General features: G+C 43.4%; 3 protein-coding genes and 1 long non-coding RNA gene across 22 annotated transcripts; 2 read left to right on the top strand and 2 right to left on the bottom strand.

The window, feature by feature from the left end:
* Nucleotides 1–58: 58 nt before the first annotated feature.
* Nucleotides 59–8,288, bottom strand: LOC124210467. Of its 6 annotated transcripts, none has more exons than XM_046608535.1 (14): nt 8,120–8,288; nt 6,107–7,756; nt 5,851–6,007; nt 5,568–5,777; nt 5,270–5,500; nt 4,901–5,128; nt 3,358–3,480; nt 3,090–3,259; nt 2,837–3,002; nt 2,315–2,442; nt 2,001–2,242; nt 1,377–1,939; nt 1,132–1,312; nt 59–1,069 (listed from the first exon to the last, which is right to left on the bottom strand). In XM_046608535.1, the coding sequence occupies exons 1-14, from the start codon at nt 8,143–8,145 to the stop codon at nt 828–830; spliced, it is 4,317 nt and encodes a 1,438-aa protein (XP_046464491.1). In that variant the 5' UTR covers nt 8,146–8,288; the 3' UTR covers nt 59–827. The 6 variants fall into 6 exon arrangements, with proteins under 6 accessions (XP_046464491.1, XP_046464494.1, XP_046464490.1 ...); XM_046608538.1 differs by having other exon boundaries at nt 2,867–3,002; XM_046608534.1 differs by having other exon boundaries at nt 1,377–1,936; nt 3,090–3,262; nt 8,120–8,286.
* A 2,131-nt stretch (nt 8,289–10,419) lies between these two features.
* Nucleotides 10,420–11,506, top strand: LOC124210479. The gene is made up of 3 exons (XR_006881205.1): nt 10,420–10,908; nt 10,989–11,083; nt 11,151–11,506. It is a non-coding gene; the product is annotated as an uncharacterized LOC124210479 (long non-coding RNA).
* A 1,139-nt stretch (nt 11,507–12,645) lies between these two features.
* On the top strand, nt 12,646–18,217 carry LOC124210471 (PI-PLC X domain-containing protein 1-like). 2 transcript variants are annotated; one of them, XM_046608553.1, is made up of 8 exons: nt 12,646–13,319; nt 13,840–13,949; nt 16,113–16,518; nt 16,583–16,680; nt 16,770–16,826; nt 16,893–17,021; nt 17,099–17,355; nt 17,416–18,217. In XM_046608553.1, exons 2-8 carry the CDS (start codon nt 13,859–13,861, stop codon nt 17,983–17,985), a joined length of 1,608 nt encoding a protein of 535 aa, XP_046464509.1. In that variant the 5' UTR covers nt 12,646–13,319; nt 13,840–13,858; the 3' UTR covers nt 17,986–18,217. The 2 variants fall into 2 exon arrangements, with proteins under 2 accessions (XP_046464509.1, XP_046464510.1); XM_046608554.1 differs by lacking the exons at nt 16,113–16,518; nt 16,583–16,680; nt 16,770–16,826; ... (1 more) ...; nt 17,099–17,355; nt 17,416–18,217 and adding exons at nt 14,159–14,721; nt 14,859–15,477; nt 15,589–15,912 and having other exon boundaries at nt 12,687–13,319.
* A 1,683-nt stretch (nt 18,218–19,900) lies between these two features.
* LOC124210469 (aryl hydrocarbon receptor nuclear translocator homolog) lies at nt 19,901–25,164 on the bottom strand. Of its 13 annotated transcripts, none has more exons than XM_046608546.1 (11): nt 24,880–25,164; nt 23,542–23,893; nt 23,397–23,474; nt 23,113–23,273; nt 22,725–23,045; nt 22,562–22,654; nt 21,956–22,505; nt 21,526–21,870; nt 21,388–21,467; nt 21,245–21,322; nt 19,901–21,184 (listed from the first exon to the last, which is right to left on the bottom strand). In XM_046608546.1, the coding sequence occupies exons 2-11, from the start codon at nt 23,544–23,546 to the stop codon at nt 20,955–20,957; spliced, it is 1,941 nt and encodes a 646-aa protein (XP_046464502.1). In that variant the 5' UTR covers nt 23,547–23,893; nt 24,880–25,164; the 3' UTR covers nt 19,901–20,954. The 13 variants fall into 13 exon arrangements, with proteins under 13 accessions (XP_046464502.1, XP_046464503.1, XP_046464504.1 ...); XM_046608547.1 differs by having other exon boundaries at nt 23,113–23,270; XM_046608548.1 differs by having other exon boundaries at nt 23,649–23,893.
* Nucleotides 25,165–25,185: the final 21 nt, after the last annotated feature.

The raw sequence follows: 25,185 nt of genomic DNA, 5'->3' as shown, positions 1-25,185 counted from the left end.
TGACCAATTTTGCATGAAATCGCACCGAAATGATTGGATTGAAAAGTGTGAGGGGTCATTGAGTGGGGCGAACTTTGCTGTATTGGAGTTCCTTAAAAATGAAATACCATTTCACATTTCCGTTTTTAACAGCGTTTACATTTTTTTTAAAATTTATTGATAAAACAATCTATACCGGGAATGTGTGGGTGTGTCTTTTATGTGTGGGCAGGAAGAGAATAAAAGGGTAGAAGAAAAGAAAGTCATACGAAAAGGATCAAAGCATTTTTCAATAATAATAAACTGCGTGTCACACCTCAATATTACACATAGACACACAGCAATAGTCTATAATTTTAATTCTTCACTTAAATACAAAAAAATTGTTACCCTTTCCTTTTAATTATAATTTCTCACTTTATCTTGACAAGCTATTCGTCATTAGCACAAACAGTTTAATAACATTAAGATAACAATAATTTGTGTGGACAGAAAAGGGAAGGCATTCACGAAATCAAAGAAGCAGGAAACGCCTTTCTCACAAACGGAAATCTTTCCGTCATCTCATATTATACAATCAGATTTCGAATACGGTATACAAGATGGCGGCCATGATACTTCCTATAACTGTTCAATAATAGACATAGATTTAAGGCAGCAGTTTGAAAGAATGGGTATATGTGTGTGTGCATGTAACATTTACAGTGGCCAACTTCTGGCCATAATTGGCATCTAAGCCACAAGAGAAAGAGACGATTTTCCTTTATTTTGCTATCCAGTTAATTTCATCCAATCAGACCCAAGTGTTTAGTCCTGTGTGCGGAAGGACCGATCCATGGACTCAGGAATCACCTGTTGAATATATTGTGGTAGTTGTTGAGCAACGCTTCAACAACCAGGTTTTGTTGCATCATGTCCAACGCCAGGTTGTTGGAGACAGTTGCAGCCCACATCAGAGTCGGTCCAAAAACGATGGCCAAATTGGAGATGTGCATTCGGTTGTGCTCGCGGTATTCCGTGATTTTTAGCAAATGCTGCAACAGATACTGCAACGTGTCATAGTTCTCTGTCGGCAATGACTCGACGATATCTACGTTCATAAAAAATGAATTAGTTTATGAAATTAAAAAAACTTTATTCAAATTGACGTACCTCGATATCGACGTATTCGTTCCGGATTGGGTCCCTGATAATTGGTGGCCTGCAGGGCTTTCTCAAAAAGTGGGCAAGGAATAAGTGGTTCTTTAAGTTCGCGAAAAAAGAGCTTCAGGCAACCCGTCAATACATGAACGTCGTCTTCGATTTCCAAAATGGCCCAATTGTACTGATCCACCTATTTCCAACAAGAAAATCGTTATTCTCCATTCTTTCACAAGACAGTAAAAATGATTAATTACCTGACAACGAATCTTTTGAATTTGCGAGAGATTGCCGCTGGCTCGATAGATTCCATCCGCTTTCATGTTCTCCTGTTTGCTCTCAATCAGCTGGATCACTTGCTGTACAAATTTGGGCACCGTCGACCCGTCGAAGTGGCATAGGGCGGACAAATGGCAACCAAAAACAGGCTCATCCTTCCAGATGCCTTTCTTGACGAGCGAATCGACAGTTGGGCGGCGGACGAAGAATTTCCGCAGCTTGTCTCTCAAATTATCTTGTCTTTCTCGATTTGATCCTGGTGCAACCGCAGTCAAATCCTCCGTACTGCCAAGGAAAGGCACTTTGGTGGATTTGGTCCGTCCCAATTTGTTTTTCCTGCTGCCTTGCTTCATCAGACTGCTGCTATTGCTGAAGCTCACTGGCGAGTCGGGCGAAGGAGGACTTAAGTATTGTGTTAGCGAATCGTTGCGTTTGTGCCTCGATTCCACCGGTGAGAAACTCTTTTCCAACGACAATTTCTTGGGTTTCGAACCAATCGAAGGCGACGAATGTGGTGAAGTGTAGTGATGGGAGGTCTCTACTAATATCAGAATCGTCGGTTGAAAAGTGTCACATGAGAAACTCGATAAATATATTGCTACCTTTTGTCCCACAAGGCAATCGCTGAATGGCTCGTTTAATCTCATTGAACCATACGACAGCGTTGGTTTCATCCTCGTCTTGCAACAAGAGCTGGACGCCAAGGAGCGTCGACACTTGGAAAACGCCTTTGCGACTGGATTTGACGGCCGCCCACTCGATCGTCGCCCCGTTCAAATCCACGCATAATTCCGGCTTGTTGGTTCCTGTGGACGATCCAGCGGCTGTGGTAGACATTTTCGCCCTACATTGTCGCGTTAATGGAAATTGAATTGGAATAATAAAGTATTTAAAGAAGCACAATCTAATATATTACGAGGATTCTTTGAAGAGAAAAAGGAACAAATCCGTCAGGACCACCCAAGAGGAAGTCCAATTTTTACGGATTTTCTTGCCGTTCTCAGTCAGTTTGGTTTTGTGTAGAAAACCCTGTTGCAGAACTCGCTAATATATAAATGAAAGAATTAGTCAAATGATTCACATTTACTTTGAAAACATCAGCTAAAACAAGCAAATGACGTGATTAGTGGCAAATCAAAGCAAATTGGTGAATAAACAGAATAGGTGAAACACAAAAGCCAATGGAAAGCGCGGCCCCCAAATTCAAGTGCAATCAGTTGTGGTTTATTATTTGTTGGAAAAGCCAAAAAAAGCCAATTATTATTTTTTGTTTGATTGACTGCAGAACTTTACATTACCGTGGACGGTCTGGACCCAAACACAATTCCTCTCTATTTGCCTCCCCCAAACCCACAGAGCCCAAAACATTTAAAAATAACGGCAGTTCAACAACAAAAATTAAAGCGAAAAGGGAGAGGAAAGACGAGGGGAAACTTACGATATCAAGATTTTTCAGGTAATCACTTACGATGCTACCCCCTTGCAAATTTGGCCATTGTGGCTGAATATTGCGAGGTAGTGAGGCCGTCTTGGCCGGGGCTAATAACGTTACACGACTGGACTCTCCACTTACATTCTCGACTGCAATGTCCTCGACACAGCCACTAATTGATTCCAATTAAAGAAAAAGAAAAATAAAATAGAAAGGTATGACGTTAATGAATACAAGTCGTTTGTTCATTTTATTTTACCTGAAGTTAGTCAAGACCATTGATCGAGTTTTGCTGTTGCGATCGGCTTTCGACGTCCTTTGACGGACCATATCCCATTTGGATGTAGACACGGGGACGACTGTCATTTGTTCGTTCATTTTGGGACTGAGTTTACTGCCTTCCGGATAATAAACGCCTTGCTGAATACCCTGCTGTTTGTTCGATTGATTGATTGACGGTAGAAAAAAGGACGAGTGCAATTAAAATTCACAATCAATCATTAAATTGTAAAGAATTATTCAATTACCGGTTCACTCTCTGTTAACGTCAAAGCGGGAACGATTGTGACTTGAGGAAGGGACCACAGAGACTCGGTGCTATCCTCTTCGTAGAAATAGACGCGGCCCTCGTTGTCAAGTGAGGTGTACCACTGCAAATGACCCATTAAAATTGGTGAAAAAAGAAAATAAACGAGATTAATAATAGAATTCAATTTAGAAAACTCGTTTCTCTTAAATTATGCGCGGAAAAGAAAAGAGCCAAATTATTTGGTGGTTGTGGGTCAAATGCATCGATTGTTTTTCAGGACACCTGAGCTAGATCATTGGGATGAGATAGTCGATTTTGCAGAACAAGTGCGTCGTTCCAGGAAAACGCCTCAGAGGCATTGGCGCATGTGAGGACACGCTGCGGCTCCAGCGTCTGCGATTGGCTGTTGTGCAACAGGATGCGGGCAACGGGATTCTTTTCTCCTGTTACTTCTTCTTCGTTTCTTTCGACTGAAAGGAAAACACTTGACTTGCAGAGCCACTGGCAACGGGAACGACAGCGCCGCGTCGTCACGACGGTGGGCCTAGAATGTCGCTGATGCTGCCTAGATCTAGCGTCCTCTATTAACGGCGACACCGCATCATCTCCACCAAAGTTCCAAATATAGCCGAGGGCGTCTATCCGTGCTGGGTGTCGGTGGCTGGTGGCAGAAATCCATCTCGAAACATTGGGAGAAATGAATCCAAGTCTGTCGAGAAAATTTCAAATCTTCTTCAACCACTTGACAGCTGTCGGTGGCTTCAGAAATGCGGGGCAGATTCGTCTGACGGACAATAAGTCTCTTTCTCGTCTGCACCACCACTTCTGGCTGAACAATGACAAATTCCTCTTCGATTTCTCGACTAAAATCGGCAGCGCCAGGTGATTCAGAAGCGACTTGATCACGGCCAGGCGAAACGTGACGAGGAGGGTCCTCGATCGAGAAGATGCAGCGTTCACCCTTTGGAAGGTTTAAACTACTTGCAGTACTTAACTGGTTTGTCAACAAAATCAAACGTTGATCCCGTTCTTCGGTCAGGGCATTGGAATCGCGGAAACATGGGCAAAGTGAGCGTATCCAGGTTCTACTCATGTCATCGTAAACCCCGATGGATTAAATGATTTCACCCTTGATCAAATCTCGTACTCGCATCGAATGAGCAACAGTATCTTCACTGGCCGTTTGGTAACGGATGGAGCGCAGCAATTGAAGGACGGGGCGCGTCGGCTCTTTAACACAGGCAAACTCCTCGGCGAAAGTCCATTCTCCAAGAGAGTGAACCAAGACTAACTACACTTTTAATCGCTGCAATGGAGCCTTGACAAAAATCCAAACGAATTCTTTTTTTATCGGTAAACCACAAAATTCTAAACTTCCTTTTAAGGGTAAGAAAAATCGACATAAACCGGAATTCCTTTTGTGATAAGTTCATCCTGGCAAAATGTTCGTGTGGTCTGGTGATGTTGGGCTGCAAATTGGGTTCCATTGTCACCAGGAAACCCGCGAGAGAAACTTATAGAAAACCAAACGGAAAATATACCTTTGCTCCAGTATGGCTGTTGGTGTAGAAGACTTCGTCCGTGGACGGATCTACAGATTCAATCCATCCACGTGGCACGCTCAATAACGTGTGGTTTTTGGCATGGGCCTCCTTGATCGCCTCTGACACGAGACGTGATTGATGGTTCGTGGTGGACGAGTTATGAGAGTCGACACTACTCGACAATTGATCACCGTCATTGAATTTCTCTTCTTCGATGGAAATGCCCTACAATAACAACAAAAAGAAAACGTTATCCATCCAAAAAAAAAGAGAAAACGTACCAAAACAATAGCAAAGAAGAAAGGACAGATTTGGTTAATTTATGGATGAGATCCAGAAATAATTAAAGAAGAAAAAAAATCTCACTCGTGTGATGGGACTGGTTCCTATTCTTCTGGGTGGTTTCCAACTCTTGGCCCGATTCTCGCTATTTAAATAAAAAGGTCGCCCAGTTGTCTGATCCACATATTCGAACCAATTTTCAAACAGTTCTCGTCTTGGGCGTTGGCGCGGACCAGGAGAGTCAGGTGGAGGTTTCGTAAGACTACCCGTGTTGTTGTTGTTGTTGTGATTCATTTGCGATCTCGAATGATCGCTCTGGAATTTAATAATACAACAAATGTATTTTTTTTTTTAATAATTCCCAAATGAATTGAAATGTTACCTTGACTGAGGGAATGGAGTTAAGCGAGTCCTTGGAACTCAAAATGTCTTCACAGGACGAGGCGTAATTGGCTTCCAGTTCGCTACCCGACAAGTTCGACTCGGATCCACGCAACGTCTTGACTGCTTTCAAACTGATGGCGTCGTCGATTGAACTCTCGAGATCAACACTTGAACCCAATTGCTCTTGAGAACCTTTATCTTGTCCGTCCTTACAAATATATATGTAAAAATAAATGAACGTATTGAACTGAGGGTTAAACAAAGAGCCGTTAATTAAATACCTCCTTCTCATTGAAAAGCGGATTATTAAAACTCATGTTGATGCCGGATTCGTCGCTTTGAATGTCGTCCAACGTATCGACCATGGTCAACGGTCTCATCAAATTGACGTAATTATCCTTGACCTCCTTTTTAGAATTCGATTCAGAATTGCTCAATCTAAAAAGTGGGAAGGAAAGAAAGAAGTCAGGGTCATGTGGGATTTAAAAAAAAACTGTCAAATCTTGATCGTGACACGATTGCGTGATTATTTTATACTTTTGTATTGATATCTGTGGTTGTTGTTGTTTAGGAGTAGCTGTAGGTGTTGGAGGTTTGGCCGCTGGGAGTTTGGCGTTTTTTGGTGGCAATCTTGGCGGTGACGAGGAACTGGCGGACTGGCCCATAGCTCCAGCCGACCGTTCCATGGACTCGGATGATGAACGACGTGGCGGAGGAATAGGGTGGGGATAGGAGAGGGGCGTCTGAATCTGTTGAGCCAACTTCTCCAGAGATTCCGATAAGGCGCGATTGTGACTCACAAGAAAAGTGGACGGCGACTGCGGGGATGAGTTGTTGTTGTTGTTGGCTGTTGTTACACTGGGAGTAATTCCTTTCGACACAGCACTGCTACTACTATTATTATTGTTAATATGGGGCGATCCAGGAGAAGGAGCAGAAGATCGCAAGGGTATCACTCGAGAATAATTGTCCACTTTGGGCAGTCGAACTGGAGGCGACGCACTTGCATCTACGCCTTGATTGGGATTCTTTTTGGGTGGGAGCGCCGGCGCCTTATCAGCGTGGCTGTTCTTATCACTGGATCCACTATCGGTCTCATCGACATTACATTCACGTCGGCTAACTGTCGCCGTCGTCTTATCACGCAACACTCGTCCGAGACTCGATTGGTTTTCCTGCTGAACCGATAGACGTGGTGGCAGCGGCGGAGCGGCCAACAGTGACTGCATCGATCGTCGATGACGTTTGACAGAATTAATATTGGCCGTCTCCTCTTCTTTGACAGGATGGCGGCGGCCCATCAAATATACTGGAGGGGGAGGAGTCGACTCTTCAACAGCCCAAGATTTCCGCCTCTCCCACAAATCTTTGGATATGCGCGGCTTCTTGAATCTGTCTACCAGCGACTCGCTCTTCAACTGGCGGCCGATGCTGCTGCTGCTCCTGTTGTGTGGGCTATCGTCCACTCCGTACTTGTTGTTGTGGCTTCTTTCTTTGCCACTTCTTTTGTTTACATCGCCACTGGCTCCGCCTCCTCCTGGCATGTCTTTGATTTCGTTCTCCAAAAGCTCTAGGAACATGATGGCGTCCATAGAGGTAGATCGCTGTTTTCGAAGCTCGGAATTGGCAACTTGCCGGATGGACCATTTGCTGCCTCCACCGGAAGCAGACTTCATGTCAGGTTGCCGGGCAGTTATGGGCGAATGCAGGCAATCGTCACTGCGACTCGTCTCGTTTAAGTGGGCGATTGAAGAGGAAGTTGACGATGAAACGCCAATGTGACGTCGATTGGCATTGGATTTGTTGTGACCAGACGGATTGACGGCCATGTGGCCGGATTTCGAACCCAGAAACGATCCAGTGGTGGACGAAGGGGAGGACGGAATGGCTTTTTTGGCCTTGCTGATTCCATCTTCCTGTAAGTAGTTGGCTGGAGCGTAAAAGGGTTGACTCTTGTCCCCTGGCCTACGCACCTGCCACCAGTCCGTGTTGCTCTTTTCCAATAGAATCAGTCGTTCTCCCTCCCGCATAGACACTTCGTTCCCACCATCGTTACTACCGCTGTTGTTGGTACTTGAATTAGCCACTGGATAAGAGTAGCTGTAAAGGACTGTCACTGTGCTCTTCTTCCTCCAGCCTTGAGACTCCATGGGTGCCATCGGACCTGGCTCTCTGGCAGCACTGCACCTAGTGGTGATGAAACAACAAATAAAAATTTCTTAGCTCAGTGAGTAACATTGATGGCAATTGATGGCAACATGGAAACACAGACAACAGGACTGTCCAAAATTGCATCAACAAGGGGGGTTATTAAACATTCAAAATGATAAGCTTTATCTGGGAAATGCAAAGGGATAAACTGATTTCTCAAAAGGATAAACAAAAATAAGATTAAGCAAGCATTGTTTACAAAATGCTCGAAGAACATGGTCTTAATGTAACTCAAACAATGTCACAATTGACGTATGATAGTTGTTGAAACAAGCTAACTATGCTGCACGCTGCATTGTGACACTGTTGCACTTGATGGAACAAGTGGTGCAGTAATACCAGCGAATAGATTCCACACTGATCATGGTATTTCGACAAGGTGAATCCCACACATTGAATCAAAGAGCTCTAGCCAACTACTGACTATGCACAGTTTTCGTCTGAATAACAAAGCCACATCGTACAATACTACAGAGCGATGGCTGTGTGTGTGCAACAACCGTTGTTCCACATAACACCCGTTCAGTTAGGTGGTTTCTAGCGGCCATATGAACAGAATGGAAAAATGATAGGAGACTCACCTCTCTCATCATTGGATGCGGGCAGAAAAAAAACACATGCGCCAAAAACTGAGTAGAATAGTGCCTGATACGGGATTGAAGGGGGCGTGAATGAAAAGGGAAAAAGTTGGAAAAAATTCCCACCAAACACACGACAGAGCAGCGAAATAAACAACACATAAAGGAAATGTAGTGGAATGTGACTGCGTTTTCCAGTTGCCTCCCCTCTCAGTACAGACGATTAGACGAACCCCTGTGGGGTTTTTGGGGAGAGATCGGGTTAAGCAACTTGTTGCTTGAACACACCTCTTCTTTTGATATCACGCGCTATTTCTATGAAACTCTTTTATCGTTCCAAATAAATATTTAAAATGTTTCATCAAATAATACGCCCCTCAGCAGCACACTTGATACTTAATTTTTGTTTCAACGAAAGAAAAGAAACGGGTTTGACTGCAAACGAATTCAAATTTAGTGAAAAACGCAAGGGCAATTTAACGGGTTGGTGGTGATATGAATCTATCGAAACAGCTGACAAGGATGGTATCACGCCATATGGTCATTTTCGCTTTTGAAGAGACTCAAAATACGTATTAATAAAAGAGGAAGAAAAAAAATAAGCTAGTGGCGAGTTTTAGATCATTACTACTACGGCTATAACGGGTCTTTCTCGTCGCCAGGTCGATACGGAGCATGTGATGGATATAACGGAGCAAGTCATGTGACACACACTAGGCGAACAAAACACAACAACAACAGTAATGCTACTTGCAAACGTTATTTAGCACCAAAACAATTTCCTTTGAGGATGATGTCACTCCACTCGGCCATCACCAGGAAGAGAGAACAAAAACAACGGCTCGGATTATTGAGCCTTGTCCAAATTCTCCAAAATTCTTATTATAAAGAAAAATGTTTAAAAATACGAATTGATATGGGGAGCTCACAGAGAAAGTGACCAAAACAAGTCTTATATTATAACAATGGGTACGGGGCTCTCCCCTCGGCTCTCTTTTCAAGCCTTTCATACCTTCAGGAGCTTTTTTTTCTGTTTGTTAGTTACCTGGCGCTGCTACATTAGCGGGCGCGACGGATCGAGGTCATAGTCGCTTCGGGCTTCCATGAAGCACTGGCACACTGATGATATGCAAAGAGGCGATCGACAATTTTTCAACTCGTTGGAGACGGAGGTATTGATGATCTACTAATCAAGTAGAGTGCAAAGACGACGCCACAAGGAACAAAAAGTCCGAAAAAAAGTCTTTGTGGATTCGGTTCGTGTTCATTAGTACGTATGTCCTTAACTGCAACTCGGTTATAAAAAAAACCACACAGACACTAACTGTTAGGCAGCTTCACAGATGGACAAACACAACACGAATGAACTGGCTCCGTGTATGATCGCCGTATGCGAATGGAGCGGATGCATTATTGTCGACTAGAAAGAAATAGGTTGAGGAACCAGCTGACAGCTTCTGAAGGAACATAGATGTTTGTTTTTTTATCACTAGATGTCTCATCATCTAGCGAGAATAAAAACAACTAGGTTAAAAAAACATCGAAGCAATCAGAATAGAGCAAACCAATGACGCGTGTCGCGTACCCCACGCCATAGCAACCTCGCGGCGGCCATATTATGTGAAAATTCACTTTGGGCCAGTCTTGCAACGAGCGGCTCAAAGTTTGTGCGGCGCACCTCCCAAGCTCAAATTTTTGAATGGCACACAAGGGTACAACAGAGTACAACACACTCCACAGCTCAACTAAGTTTGACCGTGGGAGGTGCGCCGCAAAAAAAGTTTGAGCTGTGAATGCTCAATCTTCCGCTCAAACGTATCAGCCAATCGCAATCAGAAAGCGCGACCATGCCTCTCCCCCTCTCTACCGTGTTGCCTACAACCCTCTTTTGCCCTACGGGCCTAAATGGGGAACACGAAAAGGGTGATTTCGATGAAGGTCACGTCGTCCACCAAAAATGGAGTGGGGTGCGTTTTTAAGTGGGGGGGGGGGGGAGTTTATCTCAACTATGAAGAGAGATTACTTGGGGAAATAATAATTTTAAAAATAAAATAAAAATACTGTGAGAATCAGCGTGAAAAACTGATTCGATTAATATTGATTTCCACCCGATCCCTTATGATATGCAAAACCCTATTCTGTCATTTCACCAAGAGGTGTAAAATTTCAGCGCTAGATGTCATGGCAAAATAAGCAGTTCAATGAGAGTTTGAGCTGTGCGCCGCAGAGTTTGAGTGAACGGCAAGACTGCTTTGGGCGATGAGGAGTTCTTACGGGTTTTGGGCCTTAGATTTTATTCCTCTTGCGAAATGATTGCGTGACAAATGACCTCTCTCTGTGACACGATAGCCGCGCCATCAATCTCCATGACGATATGGCAATGTTCTAACTACAAATTTATGATCAGAAACTGACTGGAATTGTTGTTGTTATCCGTTCAGACTACTGGTTCTTTCAAGGCAATGATTGATCCTCTTTTGTGACTCACAATTTTAAACAGATTATCGTCCCCAATTTGACGGATCTGGATAACAATCGATTATGGTGCAGGTAAGTTATCCTGGTGTACAGGGTTTAACCTAAAATTTTTTAATCTATTTGAGATTTATAATGTGACGTAACTTGTGTAGGTTTAGGCGGCCTCTACTACCTTACGGCCCGACCAGCATCAACCCCACCCGTTCCATGTATCATTACTACTTCAAAGGTCCCAAGAATGATTCAGGTATTAAATGTCATCGCTGTTGTTCTTTTGTACATTTTCACGTCTCATTATAAATTACTGTGATTAGGAATTTATTTACCGGAAAACATTTACAAGATGAACATTTCTCCGCGTCAGTACAACATCACGGAATTCTACACGGACGTACAAATCAGCAACAGAGCGTTTCTTCCGGTTGCCAGCAGGCATTTATTGGTCGTCATCTTTCTACTTTTAGTCGGACTTCATTCAAGAGCAATTTAATTAGATTTTTCAAAAATTCCTATATCACAATTCAAAACGATACTCATGATGTTACAGCAAATATTGTTTTCCCTCCTTTTATTCAAGATACGCACCTGCACGATTTCTATTCAATGTTTGATTTTACCGCCAACTATTTAGTCAGCGGGAAAATACATTTAAAAAAACGTTCGTCTTCAATTACGTAATAATGGCGCGTTTTCATTTCATTTTGACTGTAAAAGCCTCCCAAAAAGAAACGACGCAGAATCAAATTACATGTATATAGTGTGTATGGTCAAAAATGATTACTCAACATGAGCCATCAGCTGTTCACCCCCATTTATTATTCTATTTAGAGCGAATCCTCCCGCAGGTGGATTCATCAGCCAATTGACAGGAGAAAGCTAAAAGAGTGAGCTGGGAAAGAGCCCCGAATGACAGCCGGAATTAGATCATGGTTATTCTGCTGTAATAGTCGAAAATTGACCTAGTCACTTCGGATGCCTCGCTGATGGCTTTTTCCCCTAGTGAGTATGTATACAGTGAACCAGACAATAGTTTAAAATGCTCTTAGCCTCAAAAACCCAATCCGCCCTAGATTCACACGTCTGAATTCCAGAGCTTCTTGCTGCTGCATATTCTTATAACCCGATGAAGAGAAAAAGGCGAGCAAGATCAACCGCACACGCACCCAATGCAGCAGCAAGCACAGCCTGGCTTTTCTGCCCCGTGCTCAGGTGTTTAGCTGCAGGGAAATCGGCGCGCAGATGCAGGTAATATTGTACTATACCCTTACAGATTGGTAGAATATGACGACGCAGACAACTTCTTCTTCAACTGTTGAGAATTGGTAGCATGCCAATATGCCAATGAATGGCCGGAATATAACGGAAGGAATCGAAATAATGCATGCCGTAAGTCTCAACTTTCTGCTGTTCAGTTCAGATCAGAGTCCGGAATTCACCCCGAGGACGTTGATTGCGTCATTCATTTTGTTACCCAATTTTATTTTACAATATTCTAGAGGTGAGAAATTTTCCCGGTAGATTTTCCCCCAAAATAAATTCCGATACTTATCAGACCATACCAGGTCACGGCGAAATTCTTTTAGCATTTGCTGTCGTCCATACGGGCTTCGGTCAAATCTTATCGGAAAAAACTTATCTCCTGTCTATGCACTAAAAACCTCCACACCAAACAACATGCACGAGAAAAGATGGACTGGCGTAGATGGAATTAAGAAGGTAGAGAGACCTGCAAAAGTGCTGGCCAATAGTTTTCTCCTTTTTCGTATTCCTCCTCCGAGTATATATCTATACCAGACAGCTACCAGCAGCAGGAGAACTATACAATGTTGAACCGTAGCTCTGGCTTCGTCAGTGCCGTGATTCGAGGAGCGGCAGACGGATCTCTCGCCAACCGGTGGTTTATATTTCTACACGGCATAAAAATTGCGCTTCTTTTAAATGGGCATCTGAGGAAATTAGAGAAGCAAGCATCATCTCTCATCTCCTTGATTACTTTGCGTAATGACGTTGTGTTGGCGTGTTCTAGTGCGCAGTGGGGGCGTGTAGGGGTGTGTTTGTTTCTTTTCGTCTTAAGCGCAGCCAACATCTCTTGAACAATTCAAGTGCAGAGCAGCTGTAATCTCTCTCTACGTCAAGGAGATAATTAGGAAACTTAGACAGAAAGAGACTGGCCGTCTTTTCGTTATCGCAGTCTCGGAGGAGGGCGGCTCTTTGCGCAGCCGCATCGACTCTCCTCACGGTTTGCGTGTCTTGTCTCGTCGGCCAAATTTACCCTCCATCGCCCCTACTATACTGACTCTGTTCCTTCTGCCGTTCAATACGACGGGTGTTGTGTGTGTGTGCGCTTCTCGTCGCAACAGTTCCACTTCCGAAAGGCGACCAGCAGCCAAACCCATCGAAGCGTTTATTTTTTTTGTTGTCTCCATCGATTTCTTCATCTCGGAAACTTCACAACCCGGAAGGGCAACCGTCACACTCGTCAAGTGAGTTTTAACTTTTTTAGTTTTCTTTTTCTTTTTTTTTAGAGCAGTCGATTTTCTGACGATTGAAGTTTTTCTTTTTCTTTTCCGTACATCGTTATATATACGCTTTGTTGATACTCTTATTCGGACTGGTTATGGCTATCGGGGTGATGGGAAGCTGCTGCTAAAAAGTCGTTGTGGTCTTGTTTTGTTGTGATGCGTCTCGAGTGCGCACGCTCCTTTTTGGATGGATGGATGGATGGGGAATACTATAGTACAACAGAGACGGAACGAATTTTATTGTTTCTGGAGTTATGAATTTCTTCTGTCCCATTTACTACCATATCAATCACATTCCAGTTGGGAGAACATTAAGAACCTTGTTTCCAACGGGATATTCTGTCAACCGAAAAGAGAATAAATAATAAGAAAAACCAACAAGGGCGTCACGCATTTCAGATCGATAATATCAGACCTACCCAATAGATCACCGACTTGAGCTTTAACTTGTTGTCTTTTGTTTTCTCCTTGGCTTTATAAGGAAAAAACATCCGTCGGAAATGTCCGAAAATCGGTCTGCATTGATTGCGTCTTTGCTGTTATTCGGCTGCGTCATATCGTCCGCCCTACCAGCAGCTCCAGGAGGAACAGGTATACATAACAAATGATTTCCTGCTATACTGGAAACTGCGTCACAGCACGGGTCCTATTCGCTTTTCTTTTGCGAGTTTTCCTAAATTCATTCCTTCTTTATTTTTTATGATTTTCTTCCTGATTTCTTTTTTGATTTTCTCATTTTTATGGTTTTTGGTTTCATTCGCTTTCCCATAACTCTAACCGATGGGCGCACAATAAATAAGGTGGTGGATATCGAACGCTCAAACAATCCCGAGCGTCATCTAATAGCAAAGCAAACATAATGCCAAATCTGTCGGTTGGGGTCGGCTCTTTGGCTCGGGTTGTTGACGGGCAAATCCAGGAGAGGCAACTCGAGATTTCCTGGTGGTCCATTGATGGAGGATATCAAGAGGGGGATCAAATAGTCCTCTACCAGTATGTTTCCGAGACATCTTTCTGCCAATCGATGGGCTCTGCGGTGATTGAGCAAACGACGATTGACGCCGAGATGGCCAACGCCTCCTGGGTCCGTCTCAACTCCAACATGCCTCATTGGGTAGCTGGAGATCTGATTGATGAGCGCTGTCAATATTATTGGGCGGCTTATGTCCGCCTGGACGGCCAAATTGTCGCTTGTAATTGCCTCCGAGCCCGTCCCAATTGGATGGCCGACCTCAAAGACACCGGGATTAGCGCCGCCAAATTGAGGGAGCTCTATTTGCCCGGCACTCACGATGCGGCCGCCTACGAACGATATGCCGGACTAAGCTCAGACCAAATTGATACCAAATATGCTATTACTCAGGCAAGTTTTATTATCCGTACTCCGTAGACGAATAATTAGTTGATGAATTTAAAAAAGGTCTCTCCGGCTGAAAACAATCGAAACTTTTGGCCAAAGACATTTTTAAATCATTTAAAAACTTATACGCCCCCACCCAGGATGAAGATCTCTTTCATCAGCTTTCGTTCGGTGTCCGTTATTTGGACATGAGAATCATTTTCTCGCCCAACCTACCCAACGGCGCGGATGTCCGTTTCTACACTCACCACGGATCCTACATTTTGCGCCCACTGGTCAACGACACGGCGCTCGTCCGTGAATTCATCAGCCGAACGGAGGAGATTGTCATTTTTGACATCCACGGCGTGGATAATTTGGACCAAGAACCGGGAGCCCACCAGGAACTGCAAGATCTCCTTTATCAGGAATTCGGCCAGTGGATGGCCCCGGCCGACATGACCTGGGAGGCGACTCTGAACGATTTCTGGTCATCGGGTAAACGATTGATCGTGACTTACAACGATCCCAATCATGTTGGCGCGCCGTACTTTTGGCCAGCCGTTAAACATCAGTGGGGCAACGTCAATACCGTGGAAGACTTGGAGTCTTATCTGACTGGCGTGATGGAAGACGCTGCTCAAGGGCAATTCGCCTGCAGGCAAATTCCAATTGCCAATTGCAGACCATGGTCTGCAATGTCGGAACTCACGCCCAACTCGCTCGACGTCATGACCGATCGGCTCGACGGTTTACGCAACGCAGCGGACCTCGTCAATCGTGTGATATATGATTTCATTCCCATTATTTATATATAACTGCCAATGATCAAATGGCAACTGGAACGTGTTATTATTATTCATCTCAAAATGTCTATTCGATAATATTCAGGTAACGTAACCAACTGGTTCCGTGATCGCTGGTCAGAGTTGGCCAACATTGTGTCGTTGGACTTCTTCTTGGGTGGGAACATCGTCGATTTGGCTATCGCCGAGAATCAGCGTCGCTACCCTTAATCAAGAAGAGTTCAGAGATTCAAATTCCTTATAGTGTCGACCCGTCGTGCCGCTTATCTTCCATTTTTATTATACACTACCACGACCGCAGCTCGTCGGGAAAGGTGGTGGTGGTTGACTTATTGCTGGTGTTTGCTTCAGATTTCCTTGACATTTTAACAAACAAAATAATAATAAAAAAAGAAATTGATACCAAAAATATTATTGACACGGGAATAAACCAAACAAACATGTGAACCGTAATGATAAGGTTACGGTGGTTGTTGCACGGATGACGCGCGTCCGTCAGATAAACGGCTTTACTGGGTTCGCGATTGACAGGTTGATCAACAGTATTGACGTGGTTATCAATTGGACGTCAACATATCTATGTGTGCTCTGCATGTAATTTTCTTTCAGAGGAATGCTGGACAAGTCCGCTCTATCCGCCCGCCGAGAGTCCCAGGGTATTCCTAACACTATCGCCGCTGGCCAAGAGTTTGCCCGGTGGTAACAGCCAGCAGAGGCAAATCGAACTCAACTGGCACGGCAATGGAGCGGCCTCTCAACCCGGCGACTGGATTGGTCTCTATGAGCACGACCCTACAAACAACCCGACGCTTCCGCTCCGCCAGATCGCTGTGGCAACAGGAAAGAACAGCGGCTACCACAAAACCGACGTTCAGTTCGGATTCCCCGCCGTCGACCGACATCTTTTCACTGGAGATTCGTCCTGCCTCGGCTTCTGGATCGGCTACGTCCGCAACGGAGTTACCGTCAGCAGTAATTGCATCAAACTTCGTCCTTCGTGGATGTGGCAAAATAGGTAATTTCGATTGGGTTTCAGTCATTTCCCGTTACTTCACACATTATGGTTACACTTGGGACAGGGAAAAACTCGGTTCTGTGCCTCTTTACCAACTATTCCTTCCGGGTACACACAATTCCGGAAGCTATCGTCCGTACAACGGCCATTCAAGCGATACAGGTATATAGGCCTAGCAGTTTTAATATCGATCAATTAGTTTTTTATGCTGGATTTTGAAAATGACCTCGTTTTCCATTTATTCCCTGGAGTTTTCATGCGATATCTAATCTGCCAAGATGAAGACATTTTCCACTCGCTATCCTACGGCAAGGAGCATTTTCTATTGAATTCAACCGACCTTATATAACAAAAATGTTGGCCTATTATAATAGGAATCCGATATCTCGATGTTCGTGTCGGCTATTACCCAGAAAGGGATGACAAATTTTGGTTGAATCACAACTACGCCCGAGTCAATCCTCTCCGTTTCCTAATTGAAGATTTGAAAAATTTCTTGGAAGGTTCTCGAATCTTTTAATAATTTCAAACCAACTCACTTAAAAATATCTAATCAGTTTTGGGTTATTTTCTGAAACAGTGACACGCGAAATCGTCATTCTCGATTTCCACCGTTTCCCAGTGGGCTTCAGTCAAAACACACTGCGCAACAGAGAAACTCACGACCGATTGGTTAAATTGTTGTCGGATAAGCTGGGCGATTACATGGTGCCGTCCAGCTTCGGCCCCATGACGACGATGAATGATCTGTGGGCAATCAATCGAACTCTTATCATTGTCTATGCGGATGATTGGACCCGCTCATCTCATCCTTTCCTTTGGCCATCCATTCCTCAGGTTCGTTTAATTTTATTTATTTCTGTTTAATTGTGAATAACATTTAGACTTTGCGCCCAGGAATGGGGTGACAAAAGAAACGTCGACGATCTCTACAGATATTTGTCGGTTATTGATCACAAGCGATTCGATTCCGATTACTTTTGGGCTGCCATGGCAGAATTGACTCCATCAACAATGGACGTTTTGTTTCGTCCTAATGACGGGCTCAGAAAATTGGCGGATAATGTGGCCAGGAACGTGACGACTTGGTATCGTGATCTCTGGTGGAAGACGACCAGTATCGCCGCTGTCGACTTTTTCCATTCTACCGATATCATCGACGTGGCTATCGACGCCAGTCTCAAACGTGCTCGTTGCTCCAGCGTAGTTCCCACTACCCTTTCGAGTGCCACGACAATCCAGCAAACGGCAGCGGAAGAACGGTCGACAGCAACCGATAGACGGAGATTTTATCTAGGGCCTCGTAACCTCGACTTTGCTGAATCGACTTCGGAAACGACCCCTATAAGTCTAGACACGACCAGTCCCTCACCGAGAATAACTGCACGCAGACGAAGGCCCAAGAATAACACGACAGCAATCGTAGCGCCAAATTTACCGGTTATTACCACTACGAATTTAAACTGAACATGCAATTATTTTAATCTATACCCCGGTGATGATGACTATATCGAACCCAGTTTTAAGCAAACCCACTACACGACACGTTTGATTGTATTTATTAGTGTTATTGCTTGTATTGTTTGTCATGATTTAGCTAATATTAATAACCGATTCAGGCTATTTTCTGTTCGTGTTGTTTCCGTACCTACAATTTTTAACACGCAAAAACTCGAATAAATCCACCAAATAAAATTTAGAACATGTTGCCAATTTCCTTAAGTGATGGGGTATATAAGGATGTGCATATCATTTGTAGGTGAAAACACTTTTTTAACCATTTAATTACAGATGTGACTGGCAGGATTGACAGTCAGTGCAAGGAGTGAAAAATTTGTCTTTGAAGGACATTTCTATTAAACTCAACAATATTAGAACACTTTAACTTATTGAAATCATAAATTAAAAATCACAGGAACAGTAATCAATCAGAAAACCATATACACATTCATTAACAATGCAAAAAGTCTTCGTACATTAAACCACCAAAACAATGACTCGGTTATCCATAAATAACAAATTTGAGATTTTATTGAATTATAATATAGACTCGGATGGTAAAATTTAGTTTCTAAGGGATGTCTTCGCCGGAAGCTCCGGAATCGTCAGGAGTACAGGTACAGCCCATCGCGACGCCAGTGGAGACAACATTTTCCATCAGTCCGGTAACAGTGTTGTTGAGATTGATTTCCAGCAGCGTCATAATTTGCTTGCAACTGCGGCCAGCGTTGCAATGCTTACACGATCCCCGGCAAACGATTTCGGTGTACTCGATGACAAAGTTTCCTAGGTGATGATCCATTTCCAACGTTCTATTTTCCACGCGGAAAGGACACAGAGTTTCCGAATGATTACCCAGGTCCTCGACTTCAGTGGAGATGGAAACAGTCGGAAACAGTTGAACTGCATCGACATTTCTTTGCGATGATTGCGCTCCTTGAATGCGGAGACTTTCGTTGTGCTGTACAGACTCCAACAACGGTATGGCAAAGCAGTAAGGTACCAAAACGCAAACAGTAGGCAAAAGAGCAATGCAAATGCTTAAAAACTTCATGATTGTTGGACTGGAACGAAACAGGGAGCGGCGAAACAAAAACTAAGTGGGATTAAGTGTCGTTCCCAATGAAGAAAACCGTTCTGATGGATCGACGGCTCGTACCGCATCTTATATATTCTTGAATCGGTTAGCAATCAAGCCTCCGAATGGAATGGAGCGAGCATGTAGGAAATCCGTGTCAGTGTAGCATAGGTGGAAGCGGAACGGGTCCCGCGAGTGAAAACTGTACAACAACCAAAGTGCGCGTCCATTCTTTTGGCAAACGGGAAAGTATGTACGCATGCCGCGCAGTCGGGCATTATTACATCCTATTTCAATTTCCCAGCTAAAAGACGTGATTTTGTACGTCATTCGGCATACGTAAGAAATTGTTAACCTATCTCATTTTCGCTAATCTTGGCTAGCATGTTCGTACAATGTGGTCGTTTATTTACCACGGGATTTCCTTTCAGCGTCTTAGATACGGGGACAAAATCCCACCAATCTCTTTCCAAAAACCACAAAAACCAGAATCGTTTTCAAAATTAGGATGGAGGAGTTGTAGAAGGATAACCAAAATTTCTACTGCTTTGCAAATCGCACCATTCTTTGACGTGTGATTCTTTATCCTGCAGGTGTGACAAATGGAAGCTAAAATGTCAGATGGGAATGTAGTCCACTGTTTACGTCAATACACTACGCCCGGATAACAAAACTGCGTAAAACGTTTTTTCGCGTTATTCCCTCCGAAGGACGCATTGCATATACAGTTGTGGTTTAGCCACCTCGTTAAGATTCGTTTGGTTTCGCCATGTAGGAAATTAAGAAAACAACACCGAGGAAAAGTCATAGACAACATCATTCATTCAAGTTCATAAAATATATAATTGCATGTTTCGAGTCTACGATATTACGACGGTACTAGATCAAGATTGTGCAGCTCACAATAGGAATGGGTTCACGTATTGTCTATCTGTTAAAAGAGACGGAGAGGGAAAATGGAGAAAGTAAAAAAAAAAATGGTTGAGGGTAGTACATGTGGTGGGTAGATAAGTGAAGTTAGGTATTTTGATCTTTACGAAAATGAAAAACAGAGAGGTGATATGATGGCATGATGTTTCGACGAGATCGTAAAACAAGCCAACTCAAACTTTTCTTCCCACTTTCACGACTTGACAGTTTTACAAATTACTGAGAAGAAATTAGGGTTATTGAGGGAGAAGGTGAGTGTGTAAACGGAACGCCACAGGTGACGATTGTCTCGACAAGAAGGAAGGTTATCCCATTCGCCTTCACATTCAAGAAGCTGCTCAATTTCAATCATGAGCACAAGGGGTTGGTTATCAATACGTGATGAAACAGAAAGAAAGAAAAAAGATTAACATTCATACATATTAAAAAAAAAACTTGCACTATTCCATTTAGAAATAAAAAAGCTACCAAACTAAATCAATTTTGAAAGAAAATTGACAAAACATGAAACAGCATTAATTCTCTCTTTAGAAAAGAAATGCAAATTGGATCGTGGTGGGCCAGCTCTTGAACTATAAAACATTCGGGTGCTGCTGATTTCTTATTGGTCAAGAATTTGAGACCCACTTACTGACGTTATTCGTTAAAATAAAGAACTGGAAAAGTAAAGCCCTTGTTTACAATGCTCAATGCATAATAAAACAAATTTAATTTTTAAAGAGGAAAAAAAAATGCACTCATATGGCATGCCGCTCCGATGCTGATGGGTGTGGGGAGGGACATATGGGTAAAAACAAATACGCTCGGAGTGCACGGCAACAGTTCTCAAGGATGGAGATGAATGACCTCAACAATACAACATGTAGTAGGAGCACAAAAGATGCAACTATTTTTTTAAGGGGGAGGGAGAGGGGGGAGGGGTTTAACGTTACTCAAAGTTTGACGAAAACATGTTCAGATCTTCGAAACCTGACGCACCAGAGTGATCCAACATCTGAAGCATGTCCGTCACTAATTCAGATCCTTGAGGAGGATGACTGGCCGATGATGTAGTTGGCACACCAACTCCACCACCTGCAACCCCTCCGCCAGTGGGACCTCCGTTATTCGGGCTAGATTCCGCGGGAGGAACTACGGGTGATTGCCAGTGCCAAAGTCCTGTTTAAATTACCATTTAATATAAGCTTTCAAAATAATTAACCAAATAAATCAATTTACCTGAACTTTGGTGGTATCCAGCTCGGCCAGTTGTTGCAGAGCTGCCTAGCTGCGTGTAAGTTGGACCAGAACTTCCTCCTGCCATTCATTATAAAATAACATTAAGAATAGTACAATATTTTTCATTTGTCAGGGGAAAATACCTGGAGATCTTGATGGGCTTATTCCTTCGTAAGCGGAGTAGCCACCCGGTGCAGTAGCGTGTGTTGACCAGGCAGTACTTCTAAGGAGAGAAATTGTTTAATAAGAACAAGACAAATTGAATGAAGCATCTATCATACCCTGCCGAGGCGGTAGGGCTTGGCGACTGTTTCGTACTGCTACCCGAGGGTATTCGGTTCAACACAGAATTGGATGAACCTTCGACAGACTGTGCTGACGCTGTTTCGTACTGTGACGAGGCAGCAGCTGAAGGATTATACATGGTCTGATTACTATTCGGGCGTCCTTGACCTTCAGACAGCGACTGTGCATGATAAACTTCACGTGCGCTTCGTCCGTAATCTTGGCTGGCGTGACCGTAGGCAGACACCAACCCACTACTTGTCGCCCCAACAGCTGTGGGATCGACTACTGTTCCTGAAACTTCTCCAGAAACAGTCGCATCACCAGTATGGTGCAAAGATCTAACAAGGAAAACAAACAAACAAACAAATTCAGTCTAGATGAACAGAAAAGAAAAATATCATAACTGAAAACAAGTGGACTTACTTGGCCGACGTATTGGTGCAGACGATATATTCAACTTCATCAGTGTACGGGTTCAAAAAAGCAAACGCAGATGTTCGAAGCCAGATCCAGTCACGCGACTTTGATCGGAATCGGTACATGACCGACATCACCTGGCCTTTCAGTTTGAGAACTTGCTCAAAACTTTCTTTCATATGGCTGACATCTTCCGGGTGGAATAAATCGAAGCAGATTTTGCCTAGCAGTTCAGGAGGAGAATAGCCGAGCAAATTGAGTGCACGCTGGTCAACAAAAGTGAATTTGCCATCAGCCGAATGACGTGAGATGAACTCTGCGGCGGAATTGGATCCAACTAGGTCAGAAGTATTTGGAGTAGAAGTGACCTGAAGGCGACCAATGGCCACTAGACAGCAGTGAGATCCAGAGTGAGAATCATCATCAACTCCTCGATCCATCGGTACGCCACTAGGCGGCCAATTTTTGATGTATCCTGTGCAATGAACGACGGCATAATGATGGCCATCGCGCGAGGGACCTAAGGCGGAACGTTGGCGTAGTCGATGTAGAGGGCCTGAAGATAAATGGTGTCAACAGAATTCACAAAGTTGTTCAACAATACACTACTACCTGGTGGTGATGTAAGAGGATCTGGTGACACTTGCCCCAACCTCATTCGGCAGATGAACCCTCGGCGCGAACCCATACATAACCGCATAGATGCTACGATTGAAATATAAATGAAGTGGTTAAAAAAAGAAATCAATGAAATTTCATGGTAAAAAATGTTTACATTGATGCCCCTCTTTTTTGACCGTTCCTGTTTTTAGGTCGAGAATACGACCGGCATTAGGAGGCTCCTGGGTAGACAGTTGCTCACGGACTTTCTCCACGTCGTCCGGATGCAAGTGGTCGTACAGACAAGAGCCGAACCAGTCACTTTGACCTTGGTGGAGGACTGGAGTCACACTATCGGAAACGTAAATCAAACGGCCAGTGTCACAAGCCGACACAAAAAGAAAGCCGTCGGCTGCTTCAAGAATCAAGTGCTTCAATTCTTGATCCGTGAGAAAGGAAGGTTTGTAGGTCCCATCGGCGCTTGTATTTCCCGTTCCTGTTGAACGAAAACAAGAAAGAAATGTAATGAACAAGTCCGTGATTGGCAATGTAGAAAATCAGACCTCGGAGAGCTTTCATGTGGGCTACAGCCATTCGAAGAATCGTCAGCTTGTCTGGTTTGCGGGCCAGTGCTGAACAAGTGGGCACCATATCAGACAGCTCCGTGATGTAAGCCGTCATTTTGTTGCGCCTTCGGCGCTCGATTTCGCAATGGTTCTCCCTACATAAAAAATAAAAGGGCGGCGGACAACATCTGCAGACTTTTCGACACTTACAAACTAATCGGACCCTTTCCTAATAGGAACAGACGTCTCACAATTGTGTACAACTAGGTGCTAATTCTTACCTGGCAAACCGCTCCTTGTCTTGCATATTGTCGTCCTCCATCCTGCCGAATTTGCTGGTACTTCCTTCGTCGTCCGAACTGATCAAAGTGAAGAAAATGAGAAAACGTTTAACACTCAAACATTTTTAAATAAGTAAAACACTACTGCATTAGATCACAGACAAAAGTTTGTGAATCACAAATGGGCAACACTCGCGCAAGTCGGATGCGGATGCCTTCAGTACTTCTATAAAGAATTCTTTAAATGTTGACCTCGAAGTTCGAACGCTTCTATCTCGAATCGTGACTGAATATTTGTACGGGAAGAGGCCGGTAGGAGGAGAATGTCTTTGTCTGATCTTTACTATTTAGGAAAATGGCTTTTTTTTCGGTTCCGGCTGAGCAACAACAATCGACTCTGATGGTGATCAATCTTCCTGTGTTGGGTAGTGGGTAGAATGTGCGCTAGAGGACTTACCCAAGAGAATCGGGTTGCCTTTTTTGCCGACAGTCTGATCCTGTGAGAAATACAAGCAAACAACAGAAGACATTACGTCAGTTCATTTTCATAAATTACCATCTAGCAAACGTGCGCACCATGGAACCAACCAGACAATAAAGAAGAAAAAAAAAGGGAGGTTGGACAACTTAATGAGCGGATGAACGCGGGATACTGGAATCCACGGGTGAAGAGTACGAAAACGTGAAAAGAATTTTCAAGTCTAAGTCTCATGGAAACGAGATAAAACTGACGGGAGAAGAGAGGAAATTTTGCCTCAGGCGATAGATCCATGCCCCAAGAAGACTGTTGACCCTCAGCAGCTGAAAGCAAGCTTTCCTTTTTCTCTCCCGCAACTAACGTTCAAGCTAACATTTTCCCACGCAACTGATAACTTAGAAATCGATAACATCGCAAATCATCCAACCCAGTTTATTAAAGCGGATATGAAAACAAAACCTTTTTTTTTGTACGAAACTATTTGTCCTTTGCATCAGCGAAAAGGAGACGTTTTATACACGATCTGAAACAAAGAAACAATCAGGGGAAGATAAGGGAAGCTGCTTTTGCTTTGTTGCCTAATGACATAATAGATGTGGGAATGAGGGGAAAAAGGTGCCTGACCTGCTGAATAAATTCTTTTGCACACTGAACTCTTGAACCCATTATAAAGAAATTAACTTGAGCTACATTAAACACAACTAGGGTTATTGCGGGAAACCCATCTGAGGTAGTAGTAAACACAATGTTACAGTATAATCATTTGATAATTGAAAAAATAAGAAAATTTAGATATGTTTCCTGTACACTAGTAAGAAAATCTCTATTCTGCTTTACATTCAATCACTTAAGTGGTTGGTTATAATGGTATAATGCACTTTAGCTTTTCCCCTGGCTTTACGCCCAATATAAAATTGGGTACATAGTAAAACATCTTAAGCGTGATAAAAACAGATTTTTAAGATATACAATTTCTTGATAACAAATAAACCTAAAGGCAATTACCAGACAGTTGATGAAGTCCTGCTAAATGGATGTCCATGAAGGAAAAAGGAACAAAGCTGTCAAAAATGTCCCTCAACCTTAGATTCCTCCCAATACTCCGAATTAGACCTTCTCCGATCAAGTCTTCACAGTTTAAACGTGTTGTACACAAACTATTTGTAGTTTTGCTTTATCTGTGCAAATAAACTTTAAAAATGTCAGTTTTCACTGCGTAGAGCTAGAAACCAACTTCTTCGCGTCACAATACGCCTAGCGCCATGTTTTCTCTGAACGTGGCAACATGGAATACGAAGAGGGAGAGAACTT

Source organism: Daphnia pulex, chromosome 2, assembly GCF_021134715.1.
Source record: "Daphnia pulex isolate KAP4 chromosome 2, ASM2113471v1".
Taxonomy (NCBI): Eukaryota; Metazoa; Arthropoda; class Branchiopoda; order Diplostraca; family Daphniidae; genus Daphnia; species Daphnia pulex.
Note: the sequence above shows the minus strand (reverse complement) of the source record. Positions and strands in the feature narration are given on the sequence as shown.

What these genes read in the sequence shown, in the direction of transcription:
- LOC124210467 (XM_046608533.1), bottom strand. Translation starts at nt 8,145, where the DNA reads ATGATCAGTGTGGAATCTATTCGCTG. An exon ending in CGCTTTTCAATGAGAAGGAG is followed by an intron (nt 5,778 to 5,850) that starts GTATTTAATTAA and finishes TATATTTGTAAG; the next exon opens with GACGGACAAGATAAAGGTTC. An exon ending in ACCTGAAAAATCTTGATATC is followed by an intron (nt 2,443 to 2,836) that starts GTAAGTTTCCCC and finishes TTTATATATTAG; the next exon opens with CGAGTTCTGCAACAGGGTTT.
- LOC124210471 (XM_046608553.1), top strand. Translation starts at nt 13,859, where the DNA reads ATGTCCGAAAATCGGTCTGCATTGATTGCGTCTTTGCTGTTATTCGGC. An exon ending in TTTGAAAAATTTCTTGGAAG is followed by an intron (nt 17,022 to 17,098) that starts GTTCTCGAATCT and finishes TTTCTGAAACAG; the next exon opens with TGACACGCGAAATCGTCATT. An exon ending in TTTGGCCATCCATTCCTCAG is followed by an intron (nt 17,356 to 17,415) that starts GTTCGTTTAATT and finishes CTTTGCGCCCAG; the next exon opens with GAATGGGGTGACAAAAGAAA.
- LOC124210469 (XM_046608540.1), bottom strand. Translation starts at nt 24,168, where the DNA reads ATGGATCTATCGCCTGAGGCAAAATTTCCTCTCTTCTCCCGTCAGTTT. An exon ending in AGGCAACCCGATTCTCTTGG is followed by an intron (nt 23,475 to 23,853) that starts GTAAGTCCTCTA and finishes CACTTTGATCAG; the next exon opens with TTCGGACGACGAAGGAAGTA. An exon ending in TCCTCTTACATCACCACCAG is followed by an intron (nt 22,506 to 22,561) that starts GTAGTAGTGTAT and finishes ATTTATCTTCAG; the next exon opens with GCCCTCTACATCGACTACGC.